Source organism: Mus pahari, chromosome 15, assembly GCF_900095145.1.
Source record: "Mus pahari chromosome 15, PAHARI_EIJ_v1.1, whole genome shotgun sequence".
NCBI lineage: Eukaryota > Metazoa > Chordata > Mammalia > Rodentia > Muridae > Mus > Mus pahari.
The window spans coordinates 20,719,979-20,745,691 of NC_034604.1; the positions used below are offsets into that span (position 1 = coordinate 20,719,979).

Below are 25,713 nucleotides of genomic sequence, written 5' to 3' on the forward strand. Positions count from 1 at the left end.
CTTCCTCCCTCCCCCTCCTCCCCCCCTCTCTCTCCTTCCTCCTTCCTCCTTCCTCCTTCCTCCTTCCATCCCATACTCATCTGACTGGCTGAGCTGCTCCCTTCCTGCAGCAGCTCATGCCCTGAATGTTGCTGGGTGAGGCTGCCCCAGGACTGAGAATAAAAAGGGAGGCAGGTTGGTAGTGGAGGCATGTTTAATTTCCTTTATGGTAAAATTAAGTTGCCACGAGAAGACTTAAAATGAGTGTTACTTCACCCATTTCCCTCTTCTCTTGGGTTCACTGTGGTTGATATGGTTGGTGATAAGCTATTGGCTTCCATCCTCTCAGCACCCCAGAGTTCTATTCTATTCTTACCTGTAGTAGGGTGCACACTTCTTCAGATAATCTAAGGCCTTGCTAATGGCTAAATGTTTCCATGTTTGGTAGAGCAGGGACATAAGGGAATAGTCAGTCTCCACATTGGTGAGTTCAGCATTTTAAGATTGCATCACTGCAGATGGAACCCATTTAAAAAAAAAATGTGTATCTGTGCTGAACATTTATAGAATGTTTCCTTGTCCTTATTTCTGAAACAATACAACAGCTAGTACATGGCATTTGTATTATGCTAGGTAATATTAATAATCCAGAGATGATTTAGAACACTCTAGAGGATTTTAAGGGTTATGGACAAAATATGTAAAAATCCATTTATGTAAGGCATTTGAGAATTATTGTACTCTCTGGTGGTCCTGTAACTAATCCCCTAGGGACACTGAGAGACAACAAAACTGAAACATTTATTAAATTGTTTCCAGAATGTTCTGCAATGAAACTTAGGAGCATATATATCTTTGAGGGTTTTGTCGTTGCTTGGTTGTCTTTTTTTTTTTTTTTTTTTTTTTTTTTTTTTAAGGAAATGTTAGCCAGAGCTAATTTTCAAAATGCTATAAGGGGTGAAAATGCAAATTAATATTATAGCATCACCACCTTGGAGAGATGAGTCCTTTTTGTATATGTTACCCATTCCCATATAACTAATTCTACACCTGGTTTTAATCACTGACTATGATTTTTCATACAACACAGCTGTATACAGCCACTTCCGAACCCTGGCTCATGAGAAGTTTTTCATTAAACACATAGTCTACAACACAAATGAAATCAACTTCACAAGACAGCACGAAACAAAGGGAGCTAGATTTAGTTTCTATTGGAAAACTAACACCAGACCAAAGTGATAGGGTATGGCTCTGATTATCCAGTCGTGCCCTCCCCAAAGAGTCACTCATGAGAGCCAGTGCCAGGGGGACCACTTAATAATCATGAGGAGAACAAAAAGATGCCTTTATTTCCTGGGTTGTTTTTTTCTTTCATAAATAGTGAAACAGAACCCACTTTTCTGACTTGGCAGCAGATGTGTACATTTATCTTTTTATAGGATGTTGCTCGTTGGGTAGTGTGGAGACAGAAACCCTGGGTTAAGCCTTACTGTGTATTTCTGCTGCTGCTCTGAGATGCAGTAATATATGTTCAAGTGATCCCAGAGAATTACTTCAGGGCAGAGAGTCACGTGGACTTGACATGAAGAACCCTGCAAGATGGTCTTCCCAATTCTATGTCCAACAAGGGGCTGAAAACCCCTTTACTCTCCGTGGGCACCTTCTCAGTGGGAAGCTACCGGACCAAGACAAGAGTGGAGAAAGCCGGAGAGTGGCAGGGAGAGGACTCGGTTTTGCTCTCGGGGACATTATGGTTCCTTGGGTTCATTTGGGGAAGGGTCTCAGATGGATTTGGCGACAATTTGTTTAGCTCTGTGTGTTACCTTTTACCGTTGCTGCAACAAAACATAATCAAAACAAGTTATTGAAGAAAGAGTTTATTTGGGCTTACAGCTCTAGAGAGGGTTCAAATCTATGATGGCAGAGCAATGAGGTGGCAGGCAGTGCGGGAAGCTGGGGGCTCACATCTTGGACTGCCAGCACAAAGCAGGAGCTAACTAGGAATGGTTAACTCTGGACACATGTCCTCTTAGCAAAGCCACAGCTCCTAAACTTACCCAAACGCTACCACTAACTATGAACTAAGTATTCAAGTGCCTGACATTCTCATTTAAACTACCACACTCTGTTCACCCTGAAGTTTCTTAGGATATCAGAAACTACTTACATAGACTTTTAAAAGAAATACAGAGATGGTGATTTAATGGGCCAGGGTATAAGCTTCAACCTTAGTGATGTTGCTTGTTTTGTTGTTTCCGTGTAGCCCTAACCAGCCTGTGTAGACCAGGCTGGCTTCAACTTTGCAGATGACATTCACGGCTATTTTCCTCTGTGTTGAGGTTATGGGTCTGCACACCTGTCCAGGCCTAGGCTGGGGGATTTTGAAGTATCTTAGATTATGGAGTAGACACAGAGTTTGCAAGCATCTGCTTTAAAGTGACACATGAACACAGCCTCCTGACCATCTTCCGCAGCGGCACCCTGGTCTGGCCTCTTCGCTGGAGAACAGGGAAAGATGTCTGCGCTTCCCATGCACATCTGGGATACGAGGGTGTTTGTTATGGTCGTTATAACACTAGAAAGCCCAAATTCTACCTAGGGATTAGAAACACAGCTTTTTATTCCTGGGCTGCTACCACAGTTGGTAACAGAGACTCACTACAGCTTCTGCTTATGAGGATAGGAAAACACAGGATGTCCAGTGTCCAACTGGCTTCAGGTATCAAAGTCTTAAAAGTATGAGACACTAATACCCTTCACCCTTAATAATAAGGCAAGCCTGTTCTGAAGTAAAATAATTTTTTTCTTTTATTCCCTCCCCCATTCATTTTTTTAAAGACAGAGTCTTACTACATAAGCCCTAACTGGCCACAAACTCAAAATAATTCCCTTGTCTCAGCTTTCTGAGTACTGGGGTTAGAGGCATGCACCACCATGCCAACTAAAGATTTTATTCTTAACTAAAGATTTTTTTTTTGCCTTTATGTAGACCTTGCTTTTTGTTTGTTTTGCTAGAAAGCTTTGCTATGTATTTCTTTATGACTCTCATGGAAGGATTAGAAAAAATTCTAGCATTCTCATCCTTGCTACATCTGTATCGTTGCAACGTGTAACCTTGTAACTGTCACCTTCTCAAGGGAGAGTCTTGAAATATCCCATAGTGTCATTCTTGGCAGGAGTGAGCAGCAGGGAGTCTCCAGGCATGATTTACCACTTCCAGAATGGCTAGGCTAAGCCAGACCCAGACCCAGGGTCTCCAGTACCTGCTGCCAAGCAGCTCATGCAGAAGCCAGTTGCCTTTCATGGAAGTGCTCTCAGATTCAGCAGCCTTCTCCAAGACTTGGGGAGTTCTCCAAAGACATCATACCCTTAGATGGGTTTCTATTTTCAATTGTAGTCCCTTCTGAGGTGACAAGTTCAGTGTTTTCAATGTTTCACTTTCTAAACATTTTGATCCTCTGTTCCTAATAAAATGACTCTTTAAAACATCAAGCGGGTGAGCCCAAGACATAGCTCAGTAGTACAGCATCTGCCTAACACGCAAGGCCCTGGGTTCTATACCCAGCAAGGGGAAGAATCAAAGAGGTGATTTGTTGTGTCAGCATCTTAGCAAATGCTAAGCTTAATGAAGACTCTGTACTGAGTATAAATGCCTTTCTGACATTTCTCATTGCTGCTTGAATCTTCATCTTTCTGCTTTATGAAGCTCAGAGGCAAAGGGAGGGCCTTTTCCTTTCCCTAGGATCCTGGCTGAAATCCGGTGTGATCATATACTTGCATGTGATGTAGCCTTACACCCTCCATAACTATTCAGAGTCAAGTTTGAGTCCTTACCTGCAGCTTCTAGGGATAATGGTTTGATTTACTCTCAAACCCAGTTTCTACATCTCTAGCCCAGGATGCATTAGCCACTTGTGTTTCCACTAAGCACCCATTTCAGCTAAGCCTAAGCATGGTTTAGCTGCTCCAGAGACTTGCATTTATCTGTGTCACTCTTTACCCTCTGGGAAGCACTGGACATTCAGGCTTCTGGTTCTCCATCTGACTCTAGGGCTGTCGTTATCAGTCATGGCCCATGCTTGAGCCTTGGCAGTTATCAGTCTGCCCAAGGGGCTGCCTCTTTTGCACTTGTGTGCTGTCTCTTGAAATCTCCTTCTAAAGACATTCATCTCTGTTGTCCTATACACCAGACCCTCACCCCTCTGGGACAACCTGCGAGTAAGGTGCTGAATGTTCCTGTCTTCCTTCCTGCCCTTTCTCCATGAGGTCGCTGTTCCCCTGGGCATATAGGGTAACCTCCAATTCTCTTTCATCCATCTTGGCTGTTTAGACACCTCGTCCCTTCTCGGCATCATTCTTGGTCAAGTGCAAAAGAAATGAACAAAAAGCCTTGCATGGCACCCAGGCCTGAGGCCTGTCTCCAGAGATCATCTTGGGGGCTTGGGGGTGGTAAGAGGCGCTATATAGGCTCTCAAAGGAGGAACTCGGTTTAATAGGCTTGGAACTAAAACAGCCTGGAGACTTTTCAGGGTCCCTCCCTTCTTAAATGAACAAGTCCCTCCTCCCTGGAACCCTTCTGGACATACTTGAGAAAGTAGCTTGTTTCAACACAGCCCCACAGCCATTCCCCTCACCGGGCTGCATACCTACTATGCAAAAGCAGATACACAGGGGAGATAGCCCTGTTTTTATGTTCGGCCGCCCAGTAGTTAAGTGCTCTGTGCATGGAGCCCTGGATGGCAGGTACTTTGTTCCAGCATTCCTCCCATCCCGACCATTCTTGAAACTTGCTGAAGAGGAGGACAGAGGTTGGCTGTCTTTAACCTTTAGTGCAAGCACGGAGATTGAAGCCACCCCTCCTGTGGCCCAGAGCTGACTGATGGCATTGGAGGCCTCCTGGCCCTCCACAGGGTATGTCCTTTCCACACTCTTCCTTGAAAAGTTCTCATTTGGGAACTAGGCCCCTACAAGTTCCTCAGGAAATAGGATATCCAGGAGGGGTGATAAATAAGCCTACGGAGACTAAGCGACCAGTTGGGAAAGAAACTGTTAGTACTCAAATGCGGTGACGCATGTCTGGACACTGAGGGACTCTAAAGGATCCTGGGTTAGAGGCCCACCTGTGCTACAGAGTAAGTTAGGAGACAACCTAGAAAGATCCTGTCTGTGAGACTGAAACTGGGTAAACAAAACAAACTGTTGGAGAACTGGGCTGGATCCTAGGCTCTCCTGCCTGTGTTCTGACTTTGATCTCATGACCCATTGATGTCTTGAGTCCACTGTTGGTAGAAGCAGACACAAACCATGCAGCAGTCAGGAATAGAAGGTCTTGTTAAGTGTGGCCCTGGTCTTTCTCCCCTGTGCCTCCTCTGTCCCTGCTTTCTCCTTGACCTTCTCCTCAGAAGGAGGGGCATTAGTGGATCCTCCACAGGCTGACTGCTCACTCTCTGTTCGTCTTGACTTTGTTTCCTGTTCTGGCTACATACTAGCTGTCACTCCTTCATGTCAGGCATTGGTCTGAGACTTTAGTCTTAGTGAGAGTGACTGGGGCTGTGCTGTGAGACCCTTTCCCATGTGGCGGTGCCGCATTTCCCATCTTTTGCCTGTGCTGCCTCAGACTAGCTGATTGGAGATACACAGAGCTACGTGACTTTCAGAAACAGATTATTAGCGCATAACCAAAGAACACTGGTGGCTGGAGCGGTGGCTCAGAAGTTGCACTTGTTGCTCTTTCAGAGGACCTGGGTTCAGTTCCCAGCACCCACATGGTAGCTCAAAACCATCCATAATTCCAGTTCCAGGGAATCCAGTGCCCTCTTCTGACATCCAAGGATACCAGGCATACACATGGTAGATATACATACATGCAGGTAAAACACTCATACAGATAAATGAATACATGTAAAAAAAATTAAAGAATATCATTGACTTTTAAAATGCACATGGTCTTTTATTAACTTTAGATTTTTTTCTATCTTTAAATAATCTGTTTTAGTCAGGATTTGTATTCCTGCACAAACATCATGACCATGAAGCAAGTTGGGGAGGAAAGGGTTTATTCAGCTTACACTTCTACATTGCTGTTCATCACCAAAGGAAGTCAGGACTGGAACTCAAGCAGGTCAGGAAGCAGGAGCTGATGCAGAGGCNATGGAGGAATGTTAATTACTGGCTTGCTTCCCTTGGCTTGCTCAGCTTGCTTTCTTATAGAACCCAAGACTACCAGCCCAGGGATGACACCACCCACAATGGGTGGGGCCCGGCCCTCCCCCCTTGATCACTAACTGAAAAAATGCCTTACAACTGGATCTCATGAAGCATTTCCTCAAAAGAGGCTCCTTTCTCTGTGATAACTCCAGCTTGTGTCAAGTTGACACACAAAACCAGCCATATACAAATCTTACTAGAATTTTGATAGTATTACTATTATTACTATCATCATCATCATCATCATCATCATCATCATCAAGACAGATTGTGTTAGAGTTCTCTAATAGAACAGAACTGGTAGGATGGCCGGACATGGTGGCGCACGCCTGTAATCACAGCACTTGGGAGGCAGAGGCAGGCAGATTTCTGAGTTCGAGACTGGTCTAGAAAGTGAGTTCCAGGACAGCCAGGGCTATACAGAGAAACCCTGTTTCAAAAAACCAAAAAAAAAAAAAAAAAAAAAAAAAACCAACTGGTAGGATGAAATATATCTCCACTGTCCCCTCCCTGGGCTGGGATATTTTCAGTTATTTTCTTCATGAGGAAATCTAAGTATATTTATTCCCAAACACATATTTAAGGACCTAAAATAAAATTGTTGAGTTGGGAGGGCCTAAGAGGACCAGCCTATTTCTCCATGATAGCCCACAGCTCTAGTGTTAGCTCCATTAGGTGGCTCATCTGTTCCTGGGCACAGACAGCTTCAGAGCAGCCATTCAGAGGGTACTTGTCTGCAGGGTGTGGTTGGAGCTCCCCCCCCCCCATACTGGCTTGTGAGGTCTTTCAGGATATAGCCTTATCCAACCTCATCCCTGACAGCTCTCAGCCTGAGCAGAATGGCTCATCCCTGGGGGACTGACAGTGTCCCAGACACTCTTAAGGGCCCAGTTGGAGAATCAGTTCTTGCAGACCTGGCCTTTTCAGCAGGTAACACTGACCTACTGTTGGAATCCTTGCTCAGTGAGCACACACCATCACTCGGTGCAGTTTTCTTTAAGAGAGCCACCCTGCCTTCTTTGCCACCATAAGAGTGTTCCATGATTCAAAACAGCCATCCTCCCAGATGCCTTTGCGCCAAGGGGAACCTGAGCAGTTGTAGAGGCCGAACCGGTCTCTTCCCACTACCCTCCACTGCCACCCACATATAACTTCCTGACAGCTGAGGGGAAAAGTGGACACAACTTATGTCCTAGCTCTGGAGGTAACAAATGTTGGCTTAGCTCCTCACATCCTGTGTTTATCTGTTGAGGCAGCCATAATAAAGTACCGTACACCAGGCTGGAGAGATGGCTCCCTTTGTTGTTCTTCTAGATGACTAGAGTTCAATTCCCAGCACCCACACAGTGGCTCACAGCCACCTGTAACTCCAGTTCCAGGGGCACTCGTGCCCTCTTCTTAACTCCACGGGTACCAGGCTTACACATAGTACACAAACATACCTGTAGGCATACCATTCATATTCATAAAAATAAATATAATTATTTAAAAATCACATTACCGGTGGCTTAGACAACAGAAATGTATTTCTCACAGTTCTTGAGGATATAGAGTTCAAGATTAAGATGCCAGCCAGGTTAATTCTGCCAAGGGCTTTCTTTCTGCCTTTCCGATGGCTTCTTTCTTGCTGTGTTCCTGTAAGAACACCAATTCTGTTGTGAGGAATCCACTCTTCCCACCCCATCTTAACTGTGATACCTCCAAAAGCTCTGACCTCTGATAGTAGATTCTATCCCTTTGGAAATTAGGAGGCCGACAACTGAGTTTGGGAAAGGGACACGCATGTTACGTTTCAAAGGCTTACAAATAGTCATATGCTAGCCCCATGCTAGCTGCAAGGATGAAGGAGGCCAAGGGTCTACTTCTGAGAGACACTGATGCCATTGTGAAAGCTGTAACTCATAGTTCTGTGAGGATGTCAGAACACCTCCGCACCTGCTTGTCATTCTTACCTTTTGAAGGGTACATGCCTTTTCTTTTCTTTTCTTTTCTTTTCTTTTCTTTTCTTTTCTTTTCTTTTCTTTTCTTTTCTTTTCTTTTCTTTTCTTTTCTTTTCTTTCCTTTCCTTTCTCTTCTCTTCTCTTCTCTTCTCTTCTCTTCTCTTCTCTTCTCTTCCTTAGGAGGCCCCACCCTGTCCTGTAGCAGGCAGCTGTTTAATGGTTAAACATACAGAAAAGATGGAGGTGCTCTAGTCTGAAGAGTGTAGGGCATTTAAATAGTGGGGGAGACTCTAAGAAGACCCATGAACCAAAACGCTGACAGACCAGCCATGCTGAATGTCCTTACCAGCCTGTCTCCTCAGCCTGGGCATTCACTGCTATAGGCACACTGTATACACTGAGCCAACCAAGACGCATCCTACCACTTCACAGAACACAAGAAAGGAATTTTAAAAGGCTGGGGTTGCTGGGGGAAGGAGACAGGTTTTGCTCTTGCACAAAATATTTTTCCTATTGAAGGAAAATCAGTATTATTTTGTAATGTGCCTGACTTGTGAAGTTCCATTACTGACCCATGCTTGGAGGCTACTGAGTACCTAAGCCCTGATCTCTCCCCCCCCCCCCCTCTCTCTCCTGAGTGGAGTGGCAGCCAGTTCTTCCCTGTCCTGAATGTGGACCATTTGCTCTTACTTCTAAATAAGGAGTGAAGCCCGGGATGACACATTTATCTTTTGATTTTCCTTTTTTATCACCAAGAAAACAGCTGCAGATGGTAAACGGCAGGAGATCATTGTGCTGGATTCCAAGAGGAGCAATGCCATCAACATCGGCCTGACGGTGCTGCCCCCTCCAAGGACAATTAAGATAGCCATTTTGAACTTTGATGAATATGCCTTAAACAAAGAAGGAATCGAGGTAAGGCAAGTTCCATGAAGAATCGTTAGTGTAGTGAGATGTGCGTTACACTGCTGCATTCAATGTAACTCTGGTGGTTTGCAATCTTCTTTACTCAACTGAACTCTGAAAGATATTAATGATTCTTAGATGTTTATTCTGGGCTGGGGCAACAAGTCATGCTCCCTGTGAAGAAGGTCAGAGATCTTGGCTCATTGATCGGCCTCAACTCTAACCAAATATTGCTTACCTCAGAATGGAAGAAGATCATCCTGCCTCGGGCTCCTTCCTTGCCATGTTACATATACCTAGAAAGACTTATGAATTGTACCTTTTCATTAGGTGCTGAAGGCCACACAAAGGGCATTGTTCTGGTCCTACAAAAAGATGTGGTTTGGGGCTAGAGATGAGGCTCGCCTACCATGCCCAAAGCCCTGGTTTCATCCCTAGGACTACCAAAAGTGTGTGTGTTGGTACTGGCTCGCAGTCTCTGTACTTGGCAAGTGGAGACAGAAGGATCAGAAGTACAAGGTCATCCTCACTTACACATAGGGTTGAGGCCAGCTTGTGCTATATGAGACCTTATGTTTAAAAAGAAAAAAAAAAAAAAAAGAAAAACCAGAGATCTTGTTCTTGTTCTTGTTGTATCATCTGGAGAACAGAACAAGTTAGCTGAGGCGTTCATGCTTGCTGATCTGTTAAAGGTAGAGAAAGCTGAGAGGTAGATTGCCCAGTAGAGAATATTTCTCTGTTTATAATTCATATTTAATCATGAATCTGGGTTTCTATCCTTCCTTAGATCATTCAGTTTCCAGATAAAAGACATATAACTTTTATATTTATAATAAGCCTTTATAGCATTAGCGCTGAGCAGACACCTGTCTTCTAAGCTATTAGAATCTACTTCCTCATCAATAACCATGAATTATAACTTCGTATGCTCCATCTGGGCTGTTCCTAATTCTAATTGGTCAGCCTTTATGGTCATGTTTTCATAGCTCATCTACCCCATTGCATCTCTCCTCCCTCCATCTCTCTCTCCCTCCTTGTCCCTTGCCTCTGACCCCAAGCTTGGGAATGCCCCAAAAAACCACACCTATCTTCTGCCCAGCTCTAGGCTGTAGGTATATTTACTAGCCAATCAGGGATAATTTGGGGTACAAGGTTACATAATGTCACTTGGGTCTATGTGCACATTCTTTTGTCCCTGGAGGCAACCAGGCCTTGGGGGTGCGGTATTCGACCTTACAAATGTATATATAGTAAAAGACCAAACATCAATAATTTCTCACTTTTTTGTCTAAATAAAAAGGCATTTTCTCTTATAAAAAATAAACAATATGTAGTAGGAACAATTAGGAAACAATTATTCTGTCTTGGTGAGTTTAGAGTTCTGTATCTAAATCAGTTTCTATTCTAATTTCTATCCTAATTTATAATATTAACATCTTCCTAGACTTAGAACATCTTCTTAAATCTTAAACAATTTAAGCTTATGGTAAGATTATGACTATTTAGTCTTTAATCCCATCAGAGACCTGAGAAGGAATAAATATTATTCCCAGGAATTGCTGGGATGCAGCTTCCAAAAATCATAGAAGTGACAGAGACAGTTGACCATCTGGACAGTCCCTAGTATGCTCTCTAATGCTGGAGCATCTATCTTCAGCCTTCTGGCCCAGGATAACTGACAGACCTTATAAGAAGCAGTAATATGAAAGGCTTTTTACCGTGTCTCGGCAGAGTTTGCCAATCAACTGTTCTGCATCTATTTGTCATTTCTTGATAGCATTTTGTCTGCAGGTTAATTTAGGGAACTATTTTGCCCAGTGGCTATGTTGCCATAATTGAAGCAGTTCCATATGGAGGTTTTGGTGCCCATCATCTTCTTACAAGTTTAATATGGCATTGCCAGGAGTTAACATGTGTTAATGTCAAAAAGCCCTTAAATTAATAAAATTATGGTTAAGTTCCACATTCTGTGAGTCTCTGAGATTTTTGAAGACCATCTACCTATCCATAGCATATCTGAATTGTCAAACATTGCCTGTCCCCAGCTATCTATTTTTTATATAAACCAGGATGTATATTTCTGTATTAATTGAGGCTAGTATCTGAGAAGACCACGAGTTTAGTTGATTATTAACTTTCATTACTTATCCTAAATGGTTTGTAATAGCAGTTATTAAAAGGATTACAATTAAACCTTCTATTATTAAAGGAGTTGCATAGGTATAACACCTTTATAAGAGTTGAAACATATAAATATTATGTTTTAACAAATTATTCTTAAATTTTATATCAATATACAAAGATTTATATTAATTAAAACCTTAAGTGTGTATCATTATACAAAATTCAGTACCAATGTAACAAAATATAACCTCAATTCTATATCAAAATATAAGGATCTCTACCAGTGTAAGATTATGGCTATAAGATGTTTTGTGGTTTAAGAGTAGATTCAATAATCTACCCCTATTTGTCTCATTTTTATAATATATCTATATCCTACTTTTCTTCTCTCTCCCTCCTCATAGCCCCCCCACCTCTGACCTCAAGTATGGGAACCTCAAAACCACACACATCTTCTGTCTAGCCATAGGCTGTAGGTATCTTTATTCACCAATCAGGGATGACTTGGGGGAGGGCAAAATTACATAGCATCACTTAGGTCTATGTAGGGATTATCTTGTCCCTGGGGGCACTTAGGTCTTGGTGGCCAATATTAAACATTACAATACATAGCAAAAGACCAAACCTCAACATTTCTCTTGAAACAATTCCTGTCCCTCCACATGGTCATGCTCTCCTCCTTCTGTGAGTGTGTGCCAGATGGTACCAGGTGAACCCTCTTATCATGATGATGGAAAGGGGGAGGAGTTACTAGACAGCCTACAGATTTGCACCCGTATAACCTAGAGATATCGGGGTAAGGATGAGAAGTATGGGGACACTGCTTTGTGATACTGGGTGTCCCGTTCTTCTATTGGCAAGAAGCCTTCCACGTCTAAGGTTTGTTCATGCACATTCTTGCTTGCATAATTTGAACATAGATGGAACCTGTGAAGCCTAACTCTAGAAAGAACACGAGCCTTTGGCAGAGAAGTTCAGAGAGGAAGGCTTGGCCACAGTATTAGGTTCTCCTGGGTAGAGGAGAGGGCACTGAGCATACAGTACATGCAAGATTTGGAGCCCAGCATGCCAGATATACCTTTATGCTATGGGAAGAAGAGACAGTTGCAAGAAAAACTATCCACTGGAATATGTACTTGGTTTAACATACAGTGTCCCTGCCAGGTTTATGTTAATACAGGAGGTGACCTCACTGGGAAAGGCAGTTCTATTAAAATGGGCCATCAGTCTTCTGACTCTTGTAAGAGGAGGGACTTTTGGACACAGATGAAGGTACCACTTGAATCAGAGGTCACATGAATCCATTCATGGAATGGGAAGCCATGTGATGGCAGGGGCAGAAATTAAAGGGACATTCTTATAATCCAAGGGATGCCAAGGATCATGTTGAACATCAGAAGCTAAGAGGCAATGGAACGTTATCCTCTCCAGCCTTCAAAGAGAAAGCATGGGCCTCCCACCACCTTAATTTTGGACATCATGAGAGAATAAATTTAGGTTGTTTAAAGCCACTTGATTTGAGCAACATTGTTACTACAGCAGCAATAGGACATAGAGCTAATACACTAGATACTGGGGGTACCTACCCTCCCCTTCGCTGACCCACAACTAGAAATGTCTTCATACACTGTTAACCTCCCCTAGGGAGTAAAAGCATCTCAGTCAAGAACTTCTGATTAGCACTACCTCCACATCCAAAAACTGTCTATCCTTCATCTGTTCTCACATAGCTGTGAAGACCATGGACTAAGCCCTCCTGTAGAATGTTCAATGCAGGATGCTCTGAGTGGCATGGAAGATCTACATTCATATGCTGGGAAGGACCCAGGGCTTGTTCTGGACTCCTGTCATTCAAGAGTTAAAATAAGACCAAGAAGAAAAAGCAATTGTCAACTTACAGCCCTTTGCTAATAAGATTTGCAGTTAATGCCTTCAGCCAGACCTTCTGCTTCCTGGATACACACATTATGTCATGGCATCTCAGCTTCATAGGGCCATTGGAAAGCTCTGTGCTGCAAAATACAATTAGGATGTATTAAATGACATCCTGTGCCATTGCCTAGCAACTCATGGTATGAATCTGGATTTGTCATACAAACCTGAGTAATTAACTCTATTAAGGAAGTGGTTTGCAGAAGAGAATTCAGCTGTAGGAAGTTATTTTCGAATCATCTCTAGAGAGCATCAATAATATTTTTCCAGTAAAATGCATGAAATGATCACAAACAGAAATGGGAAAACATACTTTCCTCCCTTCACTTTTATGAGTTTTAGAGTGTAGTCCACTTAAAAGGCAGTATAATACAGTGATCTTTCATGACATTTAATGTGGCTCACTTTGGCTGTCAGACCCAGCATCATCCTAGAAGCAGAAATGTACTTTAACCATTTGTGCCCCAGTATCATTCCAAGGAGTTTGTATTTCCCAGACCTGTCCTTAGCTGGCTTCATGGGTGCTAGACATGGGTGAGTCTTCTCATAGAGCTGGCCTAGGGAACCAGGATGCTCTGAAGATGAAACACAGCTGTTCTGTCTGTAGTGCTTGAGTTTCTGTGGAAGATGGAGCTGCCGCTGTGGCGTGAGGGGCAGCTCCTAGCAGTTTTCCAGCTCTGCGTTGGAAAGCGTCAACAAGTCATTTCATCTGTGCTGGACACAATATCTCTTGCACCAATGTGCACTCTTCGGAGTGCTCATGAGAGGAAAGGAGACACCACCACCTTCTGTGGGGTTATTTTTTTAAGTTGCTTCAGGAAGGTGCATGGACAGAATTCCATTTTCTCAGAACAGTGAAACCTTTACAAATTACCCCTGGCCAAGCTTTCCCAAGCCCCTGCTGCCACACCCATGTCCCTGTAGTATATTCTTCATCACCATGACTACTGTCTGTCAAAATGAACAAGTAAAGTCATTATCACCATGTCTCATCTGTAGGTAAATAAAATGGCCAAACTTAACCTAGCATTTAGATCCAAAATAAAGGATGCATTTCCATTGTTTATTGGGGGCAGAATGGTATCTTTGGGTATGAGAACAAGTATAGTTATTGTAGCAATATAGAGACATTGTTTAGAACAGTGGTTCTCAACCTGTGGGGCATGACCCCTGACAAACCTTTATCTTCAAAAAATATTTATATTATGGTTCATAATAGTAGCAATAATTCAGTTATGAAATAGCAAGAAAAATGATTTTATGGTTGGGGGATTCATTGCAACATGTGAAACTGTATTAAAGGGTCATAGCATTAGGAAGGTTGAGAGCCACTGGCCTAGTAATGAAAACTTCAAATTATTACATTTTGGTCTTGTTGGATGTTCCTTTCCCTCTGAAACTAAGTAGTGATTCAAAAGAGAATCATCAAAGGACCTACTAATGTAGCAAGACTCTGACTTAAGCCTTGCCTTCTGTTGTTTGTATCATTTCTGGTGGAGGAAAGGACCACCAACTCACAGGGGGTGACTCTGCCCTCCGGTCCCACTGTCCTATAGCCTTCCTTATTGACAGTGATGTAAAGGAAGGAGAAAACAAACTAGCAGATGGTAGGCCCAGAATCCTCAATGGCAAAGAAAGGTTCCAATTAGAGAAGTAAATAGCAAAGGAGAAATGTTCAGTTCCTTCAAGGGGGCAAAGCAACAAATCGTGCAGGAACATGTCTCCTGGAGGTTATAAAGGTGCTGGCAAGCTTTTGTTTGGAAATTCCTGTTGTGCCTAGAACAATTTAAGCATTATGAAAATTAAAGTGTGCTCTTTTTCCCCCTGAGGACTTGAGTCCAATGGTAGATGTTTTCAGGGTATCATCAGTTTGAAATGTTTGAATGTTTTTTTTTATTAATTCACTGACTTTGTGGACAGTGTGACCTCCAGAATTCCGGTTGAATCTCTCCTGATACTCCAATTCTGCCCACGTAGCCTCATCCTGGAGCTATGCTGAATAACAACCTCTGCTCTATAGAGTCTTGCGGACTGTTTCATTCTGGGGATGTACCACAATGTGTTTACCTATTTATCCACTAAAAGCTTTAACTCGACACAGATTGGGCCTATCACAAATAAAGCAACTGCAAATATTTTAATAGTTTCTAGTGAATATGTTTTCACTTTCCTAGAGTACATACCCAGGAATGGAATGGTAAGGTCATAGGGCAACCTCATTGCTGATAAGTTACAGCTTATGTTTTCATTCTTGTTACAGTGAAAAAAATTAGCTAGGATATAGTTTACCTTATCAGCTGCTGCTCGTGGAAATATTTTGACTACCATGGGTCACAAAGGTTCTCTCTTGTTTCTTTCCAAAATTTTTATGCTATTCCATTTTACTTTTAAACTCATGATCCATTTTGAGTTTCTTTATGTATAGAGGAAAATTAAGTTGAGGATTTTTTTGTTCTGTCTTGCTTGAAATATGGAATCTAGTTGTTTCAAGACCACTTGTAAATGGTATCCTTTCTCTGTTAAACAGTCTTTCACTTTTGTCTAATGGACCACATTTATGTGCCCCTTTCTGTACTGTTCTGTCCTTCTGCTCTGTTGAAATAAATACTGACATAAATTTATACACAAAATCTACTTTATTGTTACATGGTAACAACAAAAAATTTTAAAGTGCTATTTATGATGAAATATACAAGTCATAAATATAACAAATAATATATAGGCTGTATATGTTGGAAACTAGAAAAATATGTATAATCTATAAATTTAACTCCATTCCAACTAAAAATCCAACATGATTTTGTATAGAGACAAACAAACTGGTTCTAGAAGCTATATAGTAAGGAAGAAGAAATGGAAAATGTAAAGAAGAAGAAATGGTGAATTGTAAAAGGTGACATTAGAAGTATCATTCTACCCAAAATGAAGAACTATAGAATCACAGTAATTAGAACAGTTTATATATATATATATATATATATATATATATATATATATATATATATGTGTGTGTGTGTGTGTGTGTGTGTGTGTGTGTGTGTGTAATTTTACATTTGATTATTTTTTCTATGTAGCAATAAAGTAGGTATTTGTGATTTGACCATGTATCATGAAACATCATTAAACTCAATTCTGTGATTTAGAAATATTTTTGCTTGTTGTTCATAGTTATTTAGATAGACTATCATAGCCTTTATGAACAATTCTACCTTTTTCTTGTCTTTTCTCTCTCTCTCTCTCTCTCTCTCTCTCTCTCTCTCTCTCTCTCTCTCTCTCTCTGCCTGTCTCTGTGTCTCTGCCTCTCTCTTATGTATATGTGTGGAAGGGAGGAAAGGGTTTCCATGCAGTATCAAAATAGGAATGATAAGGACAGACTAATTTTTCTCTGTTTTAAAAATATAATGAACTGGGCATTTAAACCAGTAAGAATCAAGCAGATTCTAGCATCGTTATCTTCTTCACATTCCACAGTTGGCTTTTCCAGAGGCAAATAGAAATAGAAAGCTATACTTTCCGTCACTGAGCAGTATGTACATAACTATGAGGTTTTCCTCAGTCAGACCTGTGTTTGATACTGCAGCATGGCTTCTTGATGAGTTTTGGTTAAAATTTACAATTAATACATAAAAGTCAACCTGACTTAGTTGTGAATGTTTCACTTTTCGCAATCCGTTTATGAGATGTGCCACAAAGCACAAGTTCTCAACACGCCACTGTGCCTCCTAGGGAGCAGGAAGCGATTCTCCAATAGTCTGTCTTCTTCTCGCTTATCATCCGCTGCCTTTGCCTGAAACACCCTTTATGTACAAGGTCTAGAAGACCTGGAGCAGGATATTTAAAGTTTACTGGTGATAATAACGTAACACCTGCCTATTAATAAAAACAAAATAATGTTAACCACCTGCTTGGAAAATTCTAACAGAAATTTGAAAATATTGAATGAGCAGAGCCCATTACTAACAAAGAATTAATATATCATCCTATCTTTCTAGAAAATTCTGACCATGATTCCAACGGAAGAGGAAAAGCAGAAAATCCAGGAGGCTCAGCTGGCCAACCCGGAAGTGCCCTTGGGCAGTGCGGAGCAGTTCCTTCTCACACTCTCTTCCATCAGCGAGCTCTCTGCTCGGCTCCACCTGTGGGCATTCAAAATGGATTATGAAACCACAGAAAAGGTAGGCAGGTTGGAGGGGCATCCCACATGCCCGTGCTGCCCAGTGGGTTTTACAGTTGGTAAATACTAAGCTTGCAAAGCCTTGTCCTTGACATGAGTGTGTTATAATATCTGATTGAGTTTTATCCTTATGCTTAGATCCCATCTCTGAGGTTTCTTATTATGTATTTTCAAATATTTCAAAATATGAAACACGTCTGAGTTCCATGTATTTTGAATAAAGGATTTTATTTGATCCATTCTACATCTGAACTCATGGAATCAAGCAGAAATGAGACTACAGGGTGACTGCTGTAACTCAGTTGTGAACCATCTGGCATGCTTAGGTGATTCTGGCAAAGTAAGATGATGCTGGAGAAAACATTGTGTGACTAGCTGTAGTTGAAGACTGGCAAGGCAGGGCTGCTGGAGAGAGGAAGGTTGAAGTCCTGGTGTGGGGGATCCAGGCAAGTGAAAAACTTCCCAGGTCGAGGCCAATGAGGCTTCAGGGCAGGTTAAGTGTCTGAGGGGTGACAGAAACAAGATCTGTGGCTTTCATATGTGTCTGATCCAGACAAAGACCACAGGCTTCATGTACTCCAGGACAGTAATAATATTCCTTAAGACCAATTCTTAAATGTAGTTAAAATCTGAAGGTGTGTGTGTATGTGTGTGTGTGTGTGTGTGTGTGTGTGTGTGTGTGTTAACGTGGTTCTTGAGTGTGAACTTTGTACATAACAATGCCATGCCACAATGTCAAAAGATACCTACATGAGTAACTCAGGCTAAGAGGTGACCCTCATGGAGTGCCAGAGGAAACAGGAGGGGACTGAGGTGGTCCACAGACTGTGAGGATACAGTGTGTACAGTTATCTGCCTGCAAGGAAGAAAGACAAAGAGGAACCTGCAATGCTGGAGCTGAGGGGTCAAGGAAAGAGAGATGGCCTGGGAAGTCAGCACTGCTGCTGGGGGAGACTGATGGGAATGGCCTGGCATCCTGCCTGACCAAGGAAGACAGAGCAAGCACTCTTCACTCCAGCACAAGTTTCCCATAGCCTTTACTGTGCTGTCTGTGGGTAGACCTACCCCTCAGCCCCCTCTGCTACCTTTCAGGACGTTCATATCTAGGACCAAATGCCTGTCACACAAGCTTGTCCTATGCTAGGGACTATTGCTTACTGGAATACCTTTAGACTACACAAAACTGCAAAGGAACCAAAGAGGCCAAAATTCTTACTCATGTCTCTTTCTTTTTATCTGAAAGGAAGTGGCCGAACCACTTTTGGACCTGAAGGAAGGAATAGACCAGTTGGAGAACAATAAGACTCTGGGCTTCATCCTGTCTACTCTCCTTGCCATTGGGAACTTTCTAAACGGAACTAACGTAAGAGTTCCCAGTCCTCACTCCCTGGCAGCCTTTATCACAGAGGCTCTGCCATCATATACTGATGGAGCTGTACCTTCCATTCTCTGAAGCACAGTGGAACAAGCAGCTTTTATGTCTTCTTGCTGAAAAGTCCAAAGCTTTCTGTCCTTAAAATATCAGGGGCCATTCATTTGAATATGAACTCTTCTATAAGAAAGCTTGAAAATATGTATATGTTTTATAAAGTACAGCTCTAAAGCATTAACCTCAGAGGGTTTTTATCCAGAGAGACTCTATTTCCCTTTAAGCTTCTCACTCAAATATTTATGCTTATACACATTCTGATATTCTTTTTAAGATTCAGTTTGTTTTTAACTGTGTGTGTGTGAGCATACACACGTGTTGTGGGTTCCCATGGAAACTAGAGATTTTGGATGCCTTGGAACTAGAGTTACCAGCCAAGTTGTGAGCCATCCAGTATAGGTGCTGTGATGCAAGTGGTCTTCTGCAGAGCTGTAGGCCACCTTAACTACCAAGCCATTTTTCTAGGCCTGATACTGTTTTTTTTTTAAAAAGGCAGACAGTAGGTAGCTGCTGAAGGCCTGACTTTGGCCAGAACATAGATATTCAGTAATGGTCACAGGAAAAAGAAACTGATGCTGGGCAGGTGTCAAAGGCCTGTGAGAGCCCTGGGAGGTGGCTCAGGGAGGTGGCGAGAGTGACTGGTCCAGTTTGAGCAGCAGCAGCAGCAGCAGCAGCAGCAGCAGTGTGGCCCACCAGCCTTGGAGAAACTGAACACTGGGCTACCGTAGACAGACACTGAGCCAGTTGAAAGAGCCTGGGTAATACTTGTTTTTCTCATGTCAAACAGGCCAAAGCATTTGAGTTAAGCTACCTCGAGAAGGTTCCAGAAGTCAAAGATACAGTGCACAAGCAGTCTCTTCTCCACCACGTGTGCACCATGGTAGTGGAAAACTTTCCGGACAGCTCGGATCTGTACTCAGAGATTGGAGCCATCACTAGGTCAGCCAAGGTACGTCCATGGACTTGGAAAGTCTGGCCTCACGGGCCTCACTGTTGGGTCTTCTGCGTCATCACAGAGGCATACCGCCTCGGGTAGGGCGCCATTCCGTGCTGCCTGTACCGCCTGCTCTGGAGTCGACAATTATGATTCATTTCATGCCATTTCTGGGCTTTTAAGATCTTTTTCCTATCTCTGGTCCTCAGTTAGATTCTTTCCTACTGAGGTATGAGGGGCAGGCCTGCCGTATGATCCTTACTCCTGTGGTCACTGGTGAGAGCGTTACCTTCCAGACTATCATCGCCAGTACTGCAAACCTTCAGCCTGATTTTGGTAGGCAAGCCAAAAGATACGATCTGACTCCTTCTGAGATTCCATAGTGCTGAGGGTGAGATCTGGAATTAGAAACTCAAGCATGCCTGGCTCCGGTGCTCGGAGATTGGCCGTTCCACTGATCTTACACACAGGGGACATTTTTTATAGGGCTATAAACAGGATATGGCCTTGGACCCTCATCTGTAGGCTCTTAAAGTGCAGAGTTAATATCTTTGTTAGCATATGGCTGGTTAGGGATGAGACAATTTCAGTCTGTGGTCACTTAGCTGCTTGCAAGGTAGGGGGACCACCGAGTCAGAACAACACCCAGAGAAACCCAAATATAATAGAATTGGGAAAAAGGAAGCTATGGGTGTGCTGGAAGCTTATGGGGTGGGGTGGGGTGGGCAGGCATCTCTACAGGGCACAGAAGCCAAGCCTCAGTGGGAAACTTTCTGGAAGTACAGTGGGCATGGCAGTGTGAATGGGAAGTGTTAGGATGCATTGGAGTTGAACATGAGGTGTGGCTGGAGAGCAGAGTAGCCAAGAGGTGGAATCGGAGCTACAGAAGTCTCCTTGAAAGGGATCTCTTCTCTGCCACCCATTGGACTAGCATGTGACCCGGGAGCTGGGAGTCTCTTTCAGCTGCCTCAGGAGTTACAGTCTGGCAGTCACCAGGTATACCAAGCCAGGTCCCTCAGTTGACTTCATGGTATACCTGCCTTGAGACACGGGCATAGCTAGTGGTTTTCTAGCCCTGAGAGAACTCACAGAGGTTTTTTTTAGAACACATTCTTCTAATTGTAATGCTCTTAACTAACCACTAAGACATTTTTCCAGGTCCCATCAAATTTATTTATTTATTTATTTATTTATTTATTTATTTATTTATTTATTTTGGACCAACTAACCCCTTGCATTACTTTAGAAAGCATCAGATGGGGCTATTCAGGTCATTCCAAACTCTGTAATTCCTAGAACACTTGTTTATGCTGTGTCTTAAGTGACTATGCATGTGTAGCTTGCATGAATTCTCCGGATCTTGTGCCTCTCCACCTCCATACACACCCAGGCCTTGAGGGTACTGTAGAGCTTGATCTACAGGAGGCGACCCTTGCTGATGCAGATTCACTTCCGTCCTGCACTTGTCTTTGTGTGCATACTATGCTATCTTAGACCTCTGAGCATTTAATCCCTGAAATGGGGAGTGTGGCCATAGCTACTCCATAAGTATTGAATGAATATATGAATGACGATGAAAAAAAAATGACCCAATCATTTTTCACATAAACTGTGAATTTCAGTGAAGAGAAGTCAGCTGTCTTGGCTGGGTATGCATCCGGTGACTGGGGAAGTTCCTTAGTCTTTAGTAAAATATTAGCCACAAAGAACAAGAGGACCCTGGGAAGGTTTATGAGACTTCTGCTCAGCTCATCTTGTACCAGGTTCCTCCACTTCATGTTTGAATTTACAGTTCTCAAATATTCTCATTACGTTTCTTCCCAAACAAGGCAAGCAAAGGGGACTCTTGTATTGGGTTCACTTGGAGAACAGTTTCATCACTAAACAGGTTGATGTGGAGACAATGAAACATACACATGTGGATCATTTTTAGGCCGTAAATATGTTTATATTTCAAGACGTGAATTGGTTTTGATGCTTGCTTCCGTCCAGAGGCACTTTGGGCTCCTGGCTTGGGCTGCGGTCCACTTGTTTCATTCCCTTGCCATGTTCTCTCCCCCCCTGATTTTCAGGTTGACTTTGATCAACTTCAGGATAATTTATGTCAGATGGAGAGACGATGCAAAGCTTCGTGGGACCACCTCAAGGCAATTGCAAAACACGAGATGAAGCCAGTTTTGAAACAGCGGATGTCAGAGTTCCTAAAAGACTGTGCAGAGCGAATTATAATTTTAAAGATCGTCCACCGGAGGATAATTAACAGGTACATGTGCTGAAGAGCTTACAGAAAATTGAAAGTATTTCTTACACAAGGATCAGAAGGTTTAATTACAAAAATGTTACTGTGTATTCTAGGTACACAGTAGGTAGTCCCACAGCACCGATGTCTAGGTATCTATGTATGCAAAACAGTGCCATTGGGTCTTAATTGGAAGAAATTCTGGGAATAATTTAATGCAAAAATTCCCCCTTAACCCAGGAATTGCTTTTGTAAGATCCCTGGCAAATTGCTTCTTTTCTGCAGCTGCTGGAGTCATCTCATCTACAAAGCGCCCACTCCTCTGTGCAGCTTGCTCTCCTTGTTAGAAAGGTTAAGTCTGGTCTATACACAGCCATCTGAAGACCCTCCGGTGTGTTCTCCAGCTGCTCTCCAGCAGTTGCACCCGAGTGGGGGCTGGGCCCTGCTACCACAGGGGCTTTCTTCTGCGTTGGCCTTGCTCAGAATCCCAGGGTCTAGGCAGCTTCTGGAGGCCTGCTTCACTTCCAAGGAGGCTGGCTCAGGTCTAATAGGCCTAGTGTGGCTCTGAGCCTGTCTGTACCACTTCTTTTTAGACCAAGCATAGAGTCCAGGTCTTCTAACCTTCCCTCTTTTTCTTCTTTATTCAACCTCTCCTTTTATCATTCCTAAGCCCATGCAGGACTTTCTAAAACCTGGTGTTTGTACCTTCCCATAGATCACCCCTTCTTGTGTCATTTCCTGCTTCGAGGAACATACTTCCTCCTTGGGCTCTGTGTGATGTATGTACATAGTACTTGTGAGTGTCCCTTTGACATAGTTATTAAAGAGGACATAGGCTGCTTTGACCCTTTATTCTTTTTATTATGCAAGTGGTTACCAACTTTTAAAAAACATGAAAATAAACAGTTTCTATTTGAGATGTTGTTAAAACTAGAGCAAATTCATTACCGTCTTAAAAAGTGGTCGTGCCTGCTTTTGGTAACCATTTTATCAAGATAGATTAAAAGCTTGTTTCATTGATAAAGCTATTCCTTATGAGGCGTTTTCTCAAATGGATCCATCCAAGGTGATCACATGGATGATGGTTGCTCCTGTGTGACTTGAGCTCACTGATCTTGACTATTGGTTATGCCCCTGGGAATGACCAGAATGGACTAGAAATTCACCATAGCTCTGGTTGGTACTTAAAGTTCCATGACTGACAGGTAGTATCCCATGGTGGTATTTAAATTTTTGAACACAGAGTTCAAACGAAGTCTTTAGTAGAGGCCTGCATTATAGAACTGATTAAAGCAGCAATTCATTGCTAACCTGGGTCTTGTTGCTTTGCTTTGCATCCTTAAACACTGTCTAGACCTACTAGTGTAGTCTTTCACCCTACATATTGAGAAATAGGAGGAGGAGGAGGAGGAGGAGGAGGAGGAGGAGAGAAGAAGAAGAAGAAGAAGAAGAAGAAGAAGAAGAAGAAGAAGAAGAAGAAGAAGAAGAAGAAGAAGAAGAAGAAGAAGAAGANAGAAGAAGAAGAAGAAGAAGAAGAAGAAGAAGAAGAAGAAGAAGAAGAAGAAGAAGAAGAAGAAGAAGAAGAAGAAGAAGAAGAAGCAGCAGCAGAAGCACTTTAGATTAGGGCCTTATACCTTATAATCGGTAAAATTATATTACCATGTAGGCCTACCTGTAAAGCTTCAGATCAGAAAGTTGTATTCGTTTGCACAACTGTTGCATCAGGCAATACTTGGCTTTCAAAACTTTTGTCTGTCATAGAAAATCTTGTTTGCTGGCACCCGCACATTCGCCTTTCATCTTCTGCTGCCCTAACGACCTTGAGTTGCACCATGGGTGATGTGTAAACTCAACCATTTCCAAGGGATCATTGGTTAGCAGCTACTATGAAAGGGATGGAAGCAAAGCAGAGGAGAGTTGGGGGAGGGGGTTACCTCTACCTAGAAGGCTAGGTCTGTAGGTAGGCACACCTGTGTAGATATGCATTCCCCTATGTAGATAGGCCTAGGGGAAGGCAGGAAACAGGGAAACACCCAGACCCGCACCCCAATCTCTGAAGTTGATTCCTCCTGATGGAGCCCATCACCTCAGGAAATGGTACACCTGATTTAAAGGCTGTCACTGGAAAAAGTGCAAATTCTTGTCTTAAACTTGTAGTGATGGGAGCTAGTCCCTCCATAGCCACAGGACCTGTGTGTCTATAGCCCAAAGGTCACAGTCAGCTAATCTCTTAAAGCTTTTGCTACCTCCAAGTCATATGCTCTGCCTTTCTGAAGAAATGTATTGAGTCTTTCTTTCAAATGCACATCTATTGTTCTCACCTACAGTCTATGTGCTTGTTCTCCCCATCCCTAGTTTGCAACATAAAGACTTAAGTCAAATTTTCAGTTTATACATGAGGTATTGGTGCCCTTGGATCTAAAACAGTGCTCTGGTGCTAGAGAATGAGCTATTTTGAGCTTTATATAAGAAATTACATTTAAAAAGAGGAGTCAGTAAGGTCATTATTACAAATGATGTCACTGTCTGCGGAGAACAGATTCCTACGTTGATTCTTCTATATGCACAGCTCTTGGAAAGTGATAGAAGATAATATGCGCAGGATAGTATACCATCCTATCCTTGTAATGTCTGTTTTACATCTCGTAAGTAATGTCATGCATCAGTAAGGGCCAGGAAGCTCAGGCTGGGGTAGTACTGGGTCAGCAGTGACAAGAAGGTGCTGCTTCATGTAGGATGGTCTGGGAAGGCTCTCTGGGGGGGGGGTGCTGATTTGTTAGACATCTGTGGGATAAAGAGCATGTTCAGCAGCAGCAGCAGCAGCAGCACTGGCAGCGGCAGCGGCAGCAGCAGCAGCATCTATGCACCAGTAGGTGGGCAAAATGTTCTGAGCATAGCAAATGGCTTGTCCTGGATACCTCACCAGTCCTATGGCTCTTTGCTCTTTGGCCTCTGTGTCCCTTTAGGATTTTCTACAGACTACAGAGGGGCCTTATTCCATCCTGAGTAATGATAACCAGTGGTCCAAGGTGGTTGGAATCGTGACAAATGGGCAGAGAGTGGAGCTGGTCATGTGGTGCTTGTGTGCATATGTATGCAATTTATGTGTTCATCTGTAGGTGAACATTGGAGTCTTAGTTTCTGGCTGTCAAGAGCGATTCTGCTGTGAACATTTGTATGTACACACATTTTCTTGTCTGTGTGGATGCACAAGAGGAAAACTGCTAAGCCACGTGGGACTGACTTTAACTTTCTGAGGAACTTTGCCACAGGCTTTCCATAGCAGTTGGCCCTCATATGTTCCCACCACTGCTGGAAAAGAATCACAGTTTCTCCAAGTCCTTGCCGATGCTCAACTATGGTTTGAAGATAGCTATCAGTGTGTGTGAGGCGGTATAGCATCTGTTGTTTCAACCTTCACTTCCCTGATGACTAACAATTTGAACATATTTTAATGTACTTCTTGACTATTTGTATATCTTTTTTATAAAATAAGAAATGTCTGTTCAAACCTTTTAGCTGTCTGTTTCTCAGCCCTGAGTCCTGAGATGTCTCTGTATATATCCTGGGCAGGGGTACCTTACCACGTGTGTGATTTGCAGACCCTTTCTCCCATTCTAAAGGTTGTGCTTTCACTGTTGGTAAGGTCCTTTGAAACACAAAAGTTTTTAACTGTGGTGCAGTTCAGTTCATTCTTTTCTACTGGTTGCTTATGTTTTTGCTATTGTATCTATAAATACATCTAATCCAAAGTCATGGAGATGTGTACCTTGTTTTCCTCTGAGGGCTTTCTTTCTTCTGTGTGGTTTGCTTGTTTATTTGTTTGTTTAGCATTTTAGCCCCCTT

At 42.7% G+C, this 25,713-nt stretch overlaps 1 protein-coding gene across 4 annotated transcripts in view; it reads left to right on the forward strand.

Annotated features, from left to right (window-relative positions):
- Window positions 1-25,713, forward strand: part of Fhod3 (formin homology 2 domain containing 3) — a 421,297-nt gene that overhangs the window by 382,754 nt on the left and 12,830 nt on the right. For all 4 annotated transcript variants that reach the window (XM_021214495.2, XM_021214497.2, XM_029547105.1 and 1 more), the window contains 5 exons: window positions 8,886-9,044; window positions 17,084-17,266; window positions 18,509-18,628; window positions 19,482-19,643; window positions 21,701-21,891. In XM_021214495.2, the coding sequence (XP_021070154.1) occupies window positions 8,886-9,044; window positions 17,084-17,266; window positions 18,509-18,628; window positions 19,482-19,643; window positions 21,701-21,891 (815 nt within the window). The remainder of the gene's footprint in view (window positions 1-8,885; window positions 9,045-17,083; window positions 17,267-18,508; window positions 18,629-19,481; window positions 19,644-21,700; window positions 21,892-25,713) is intronic.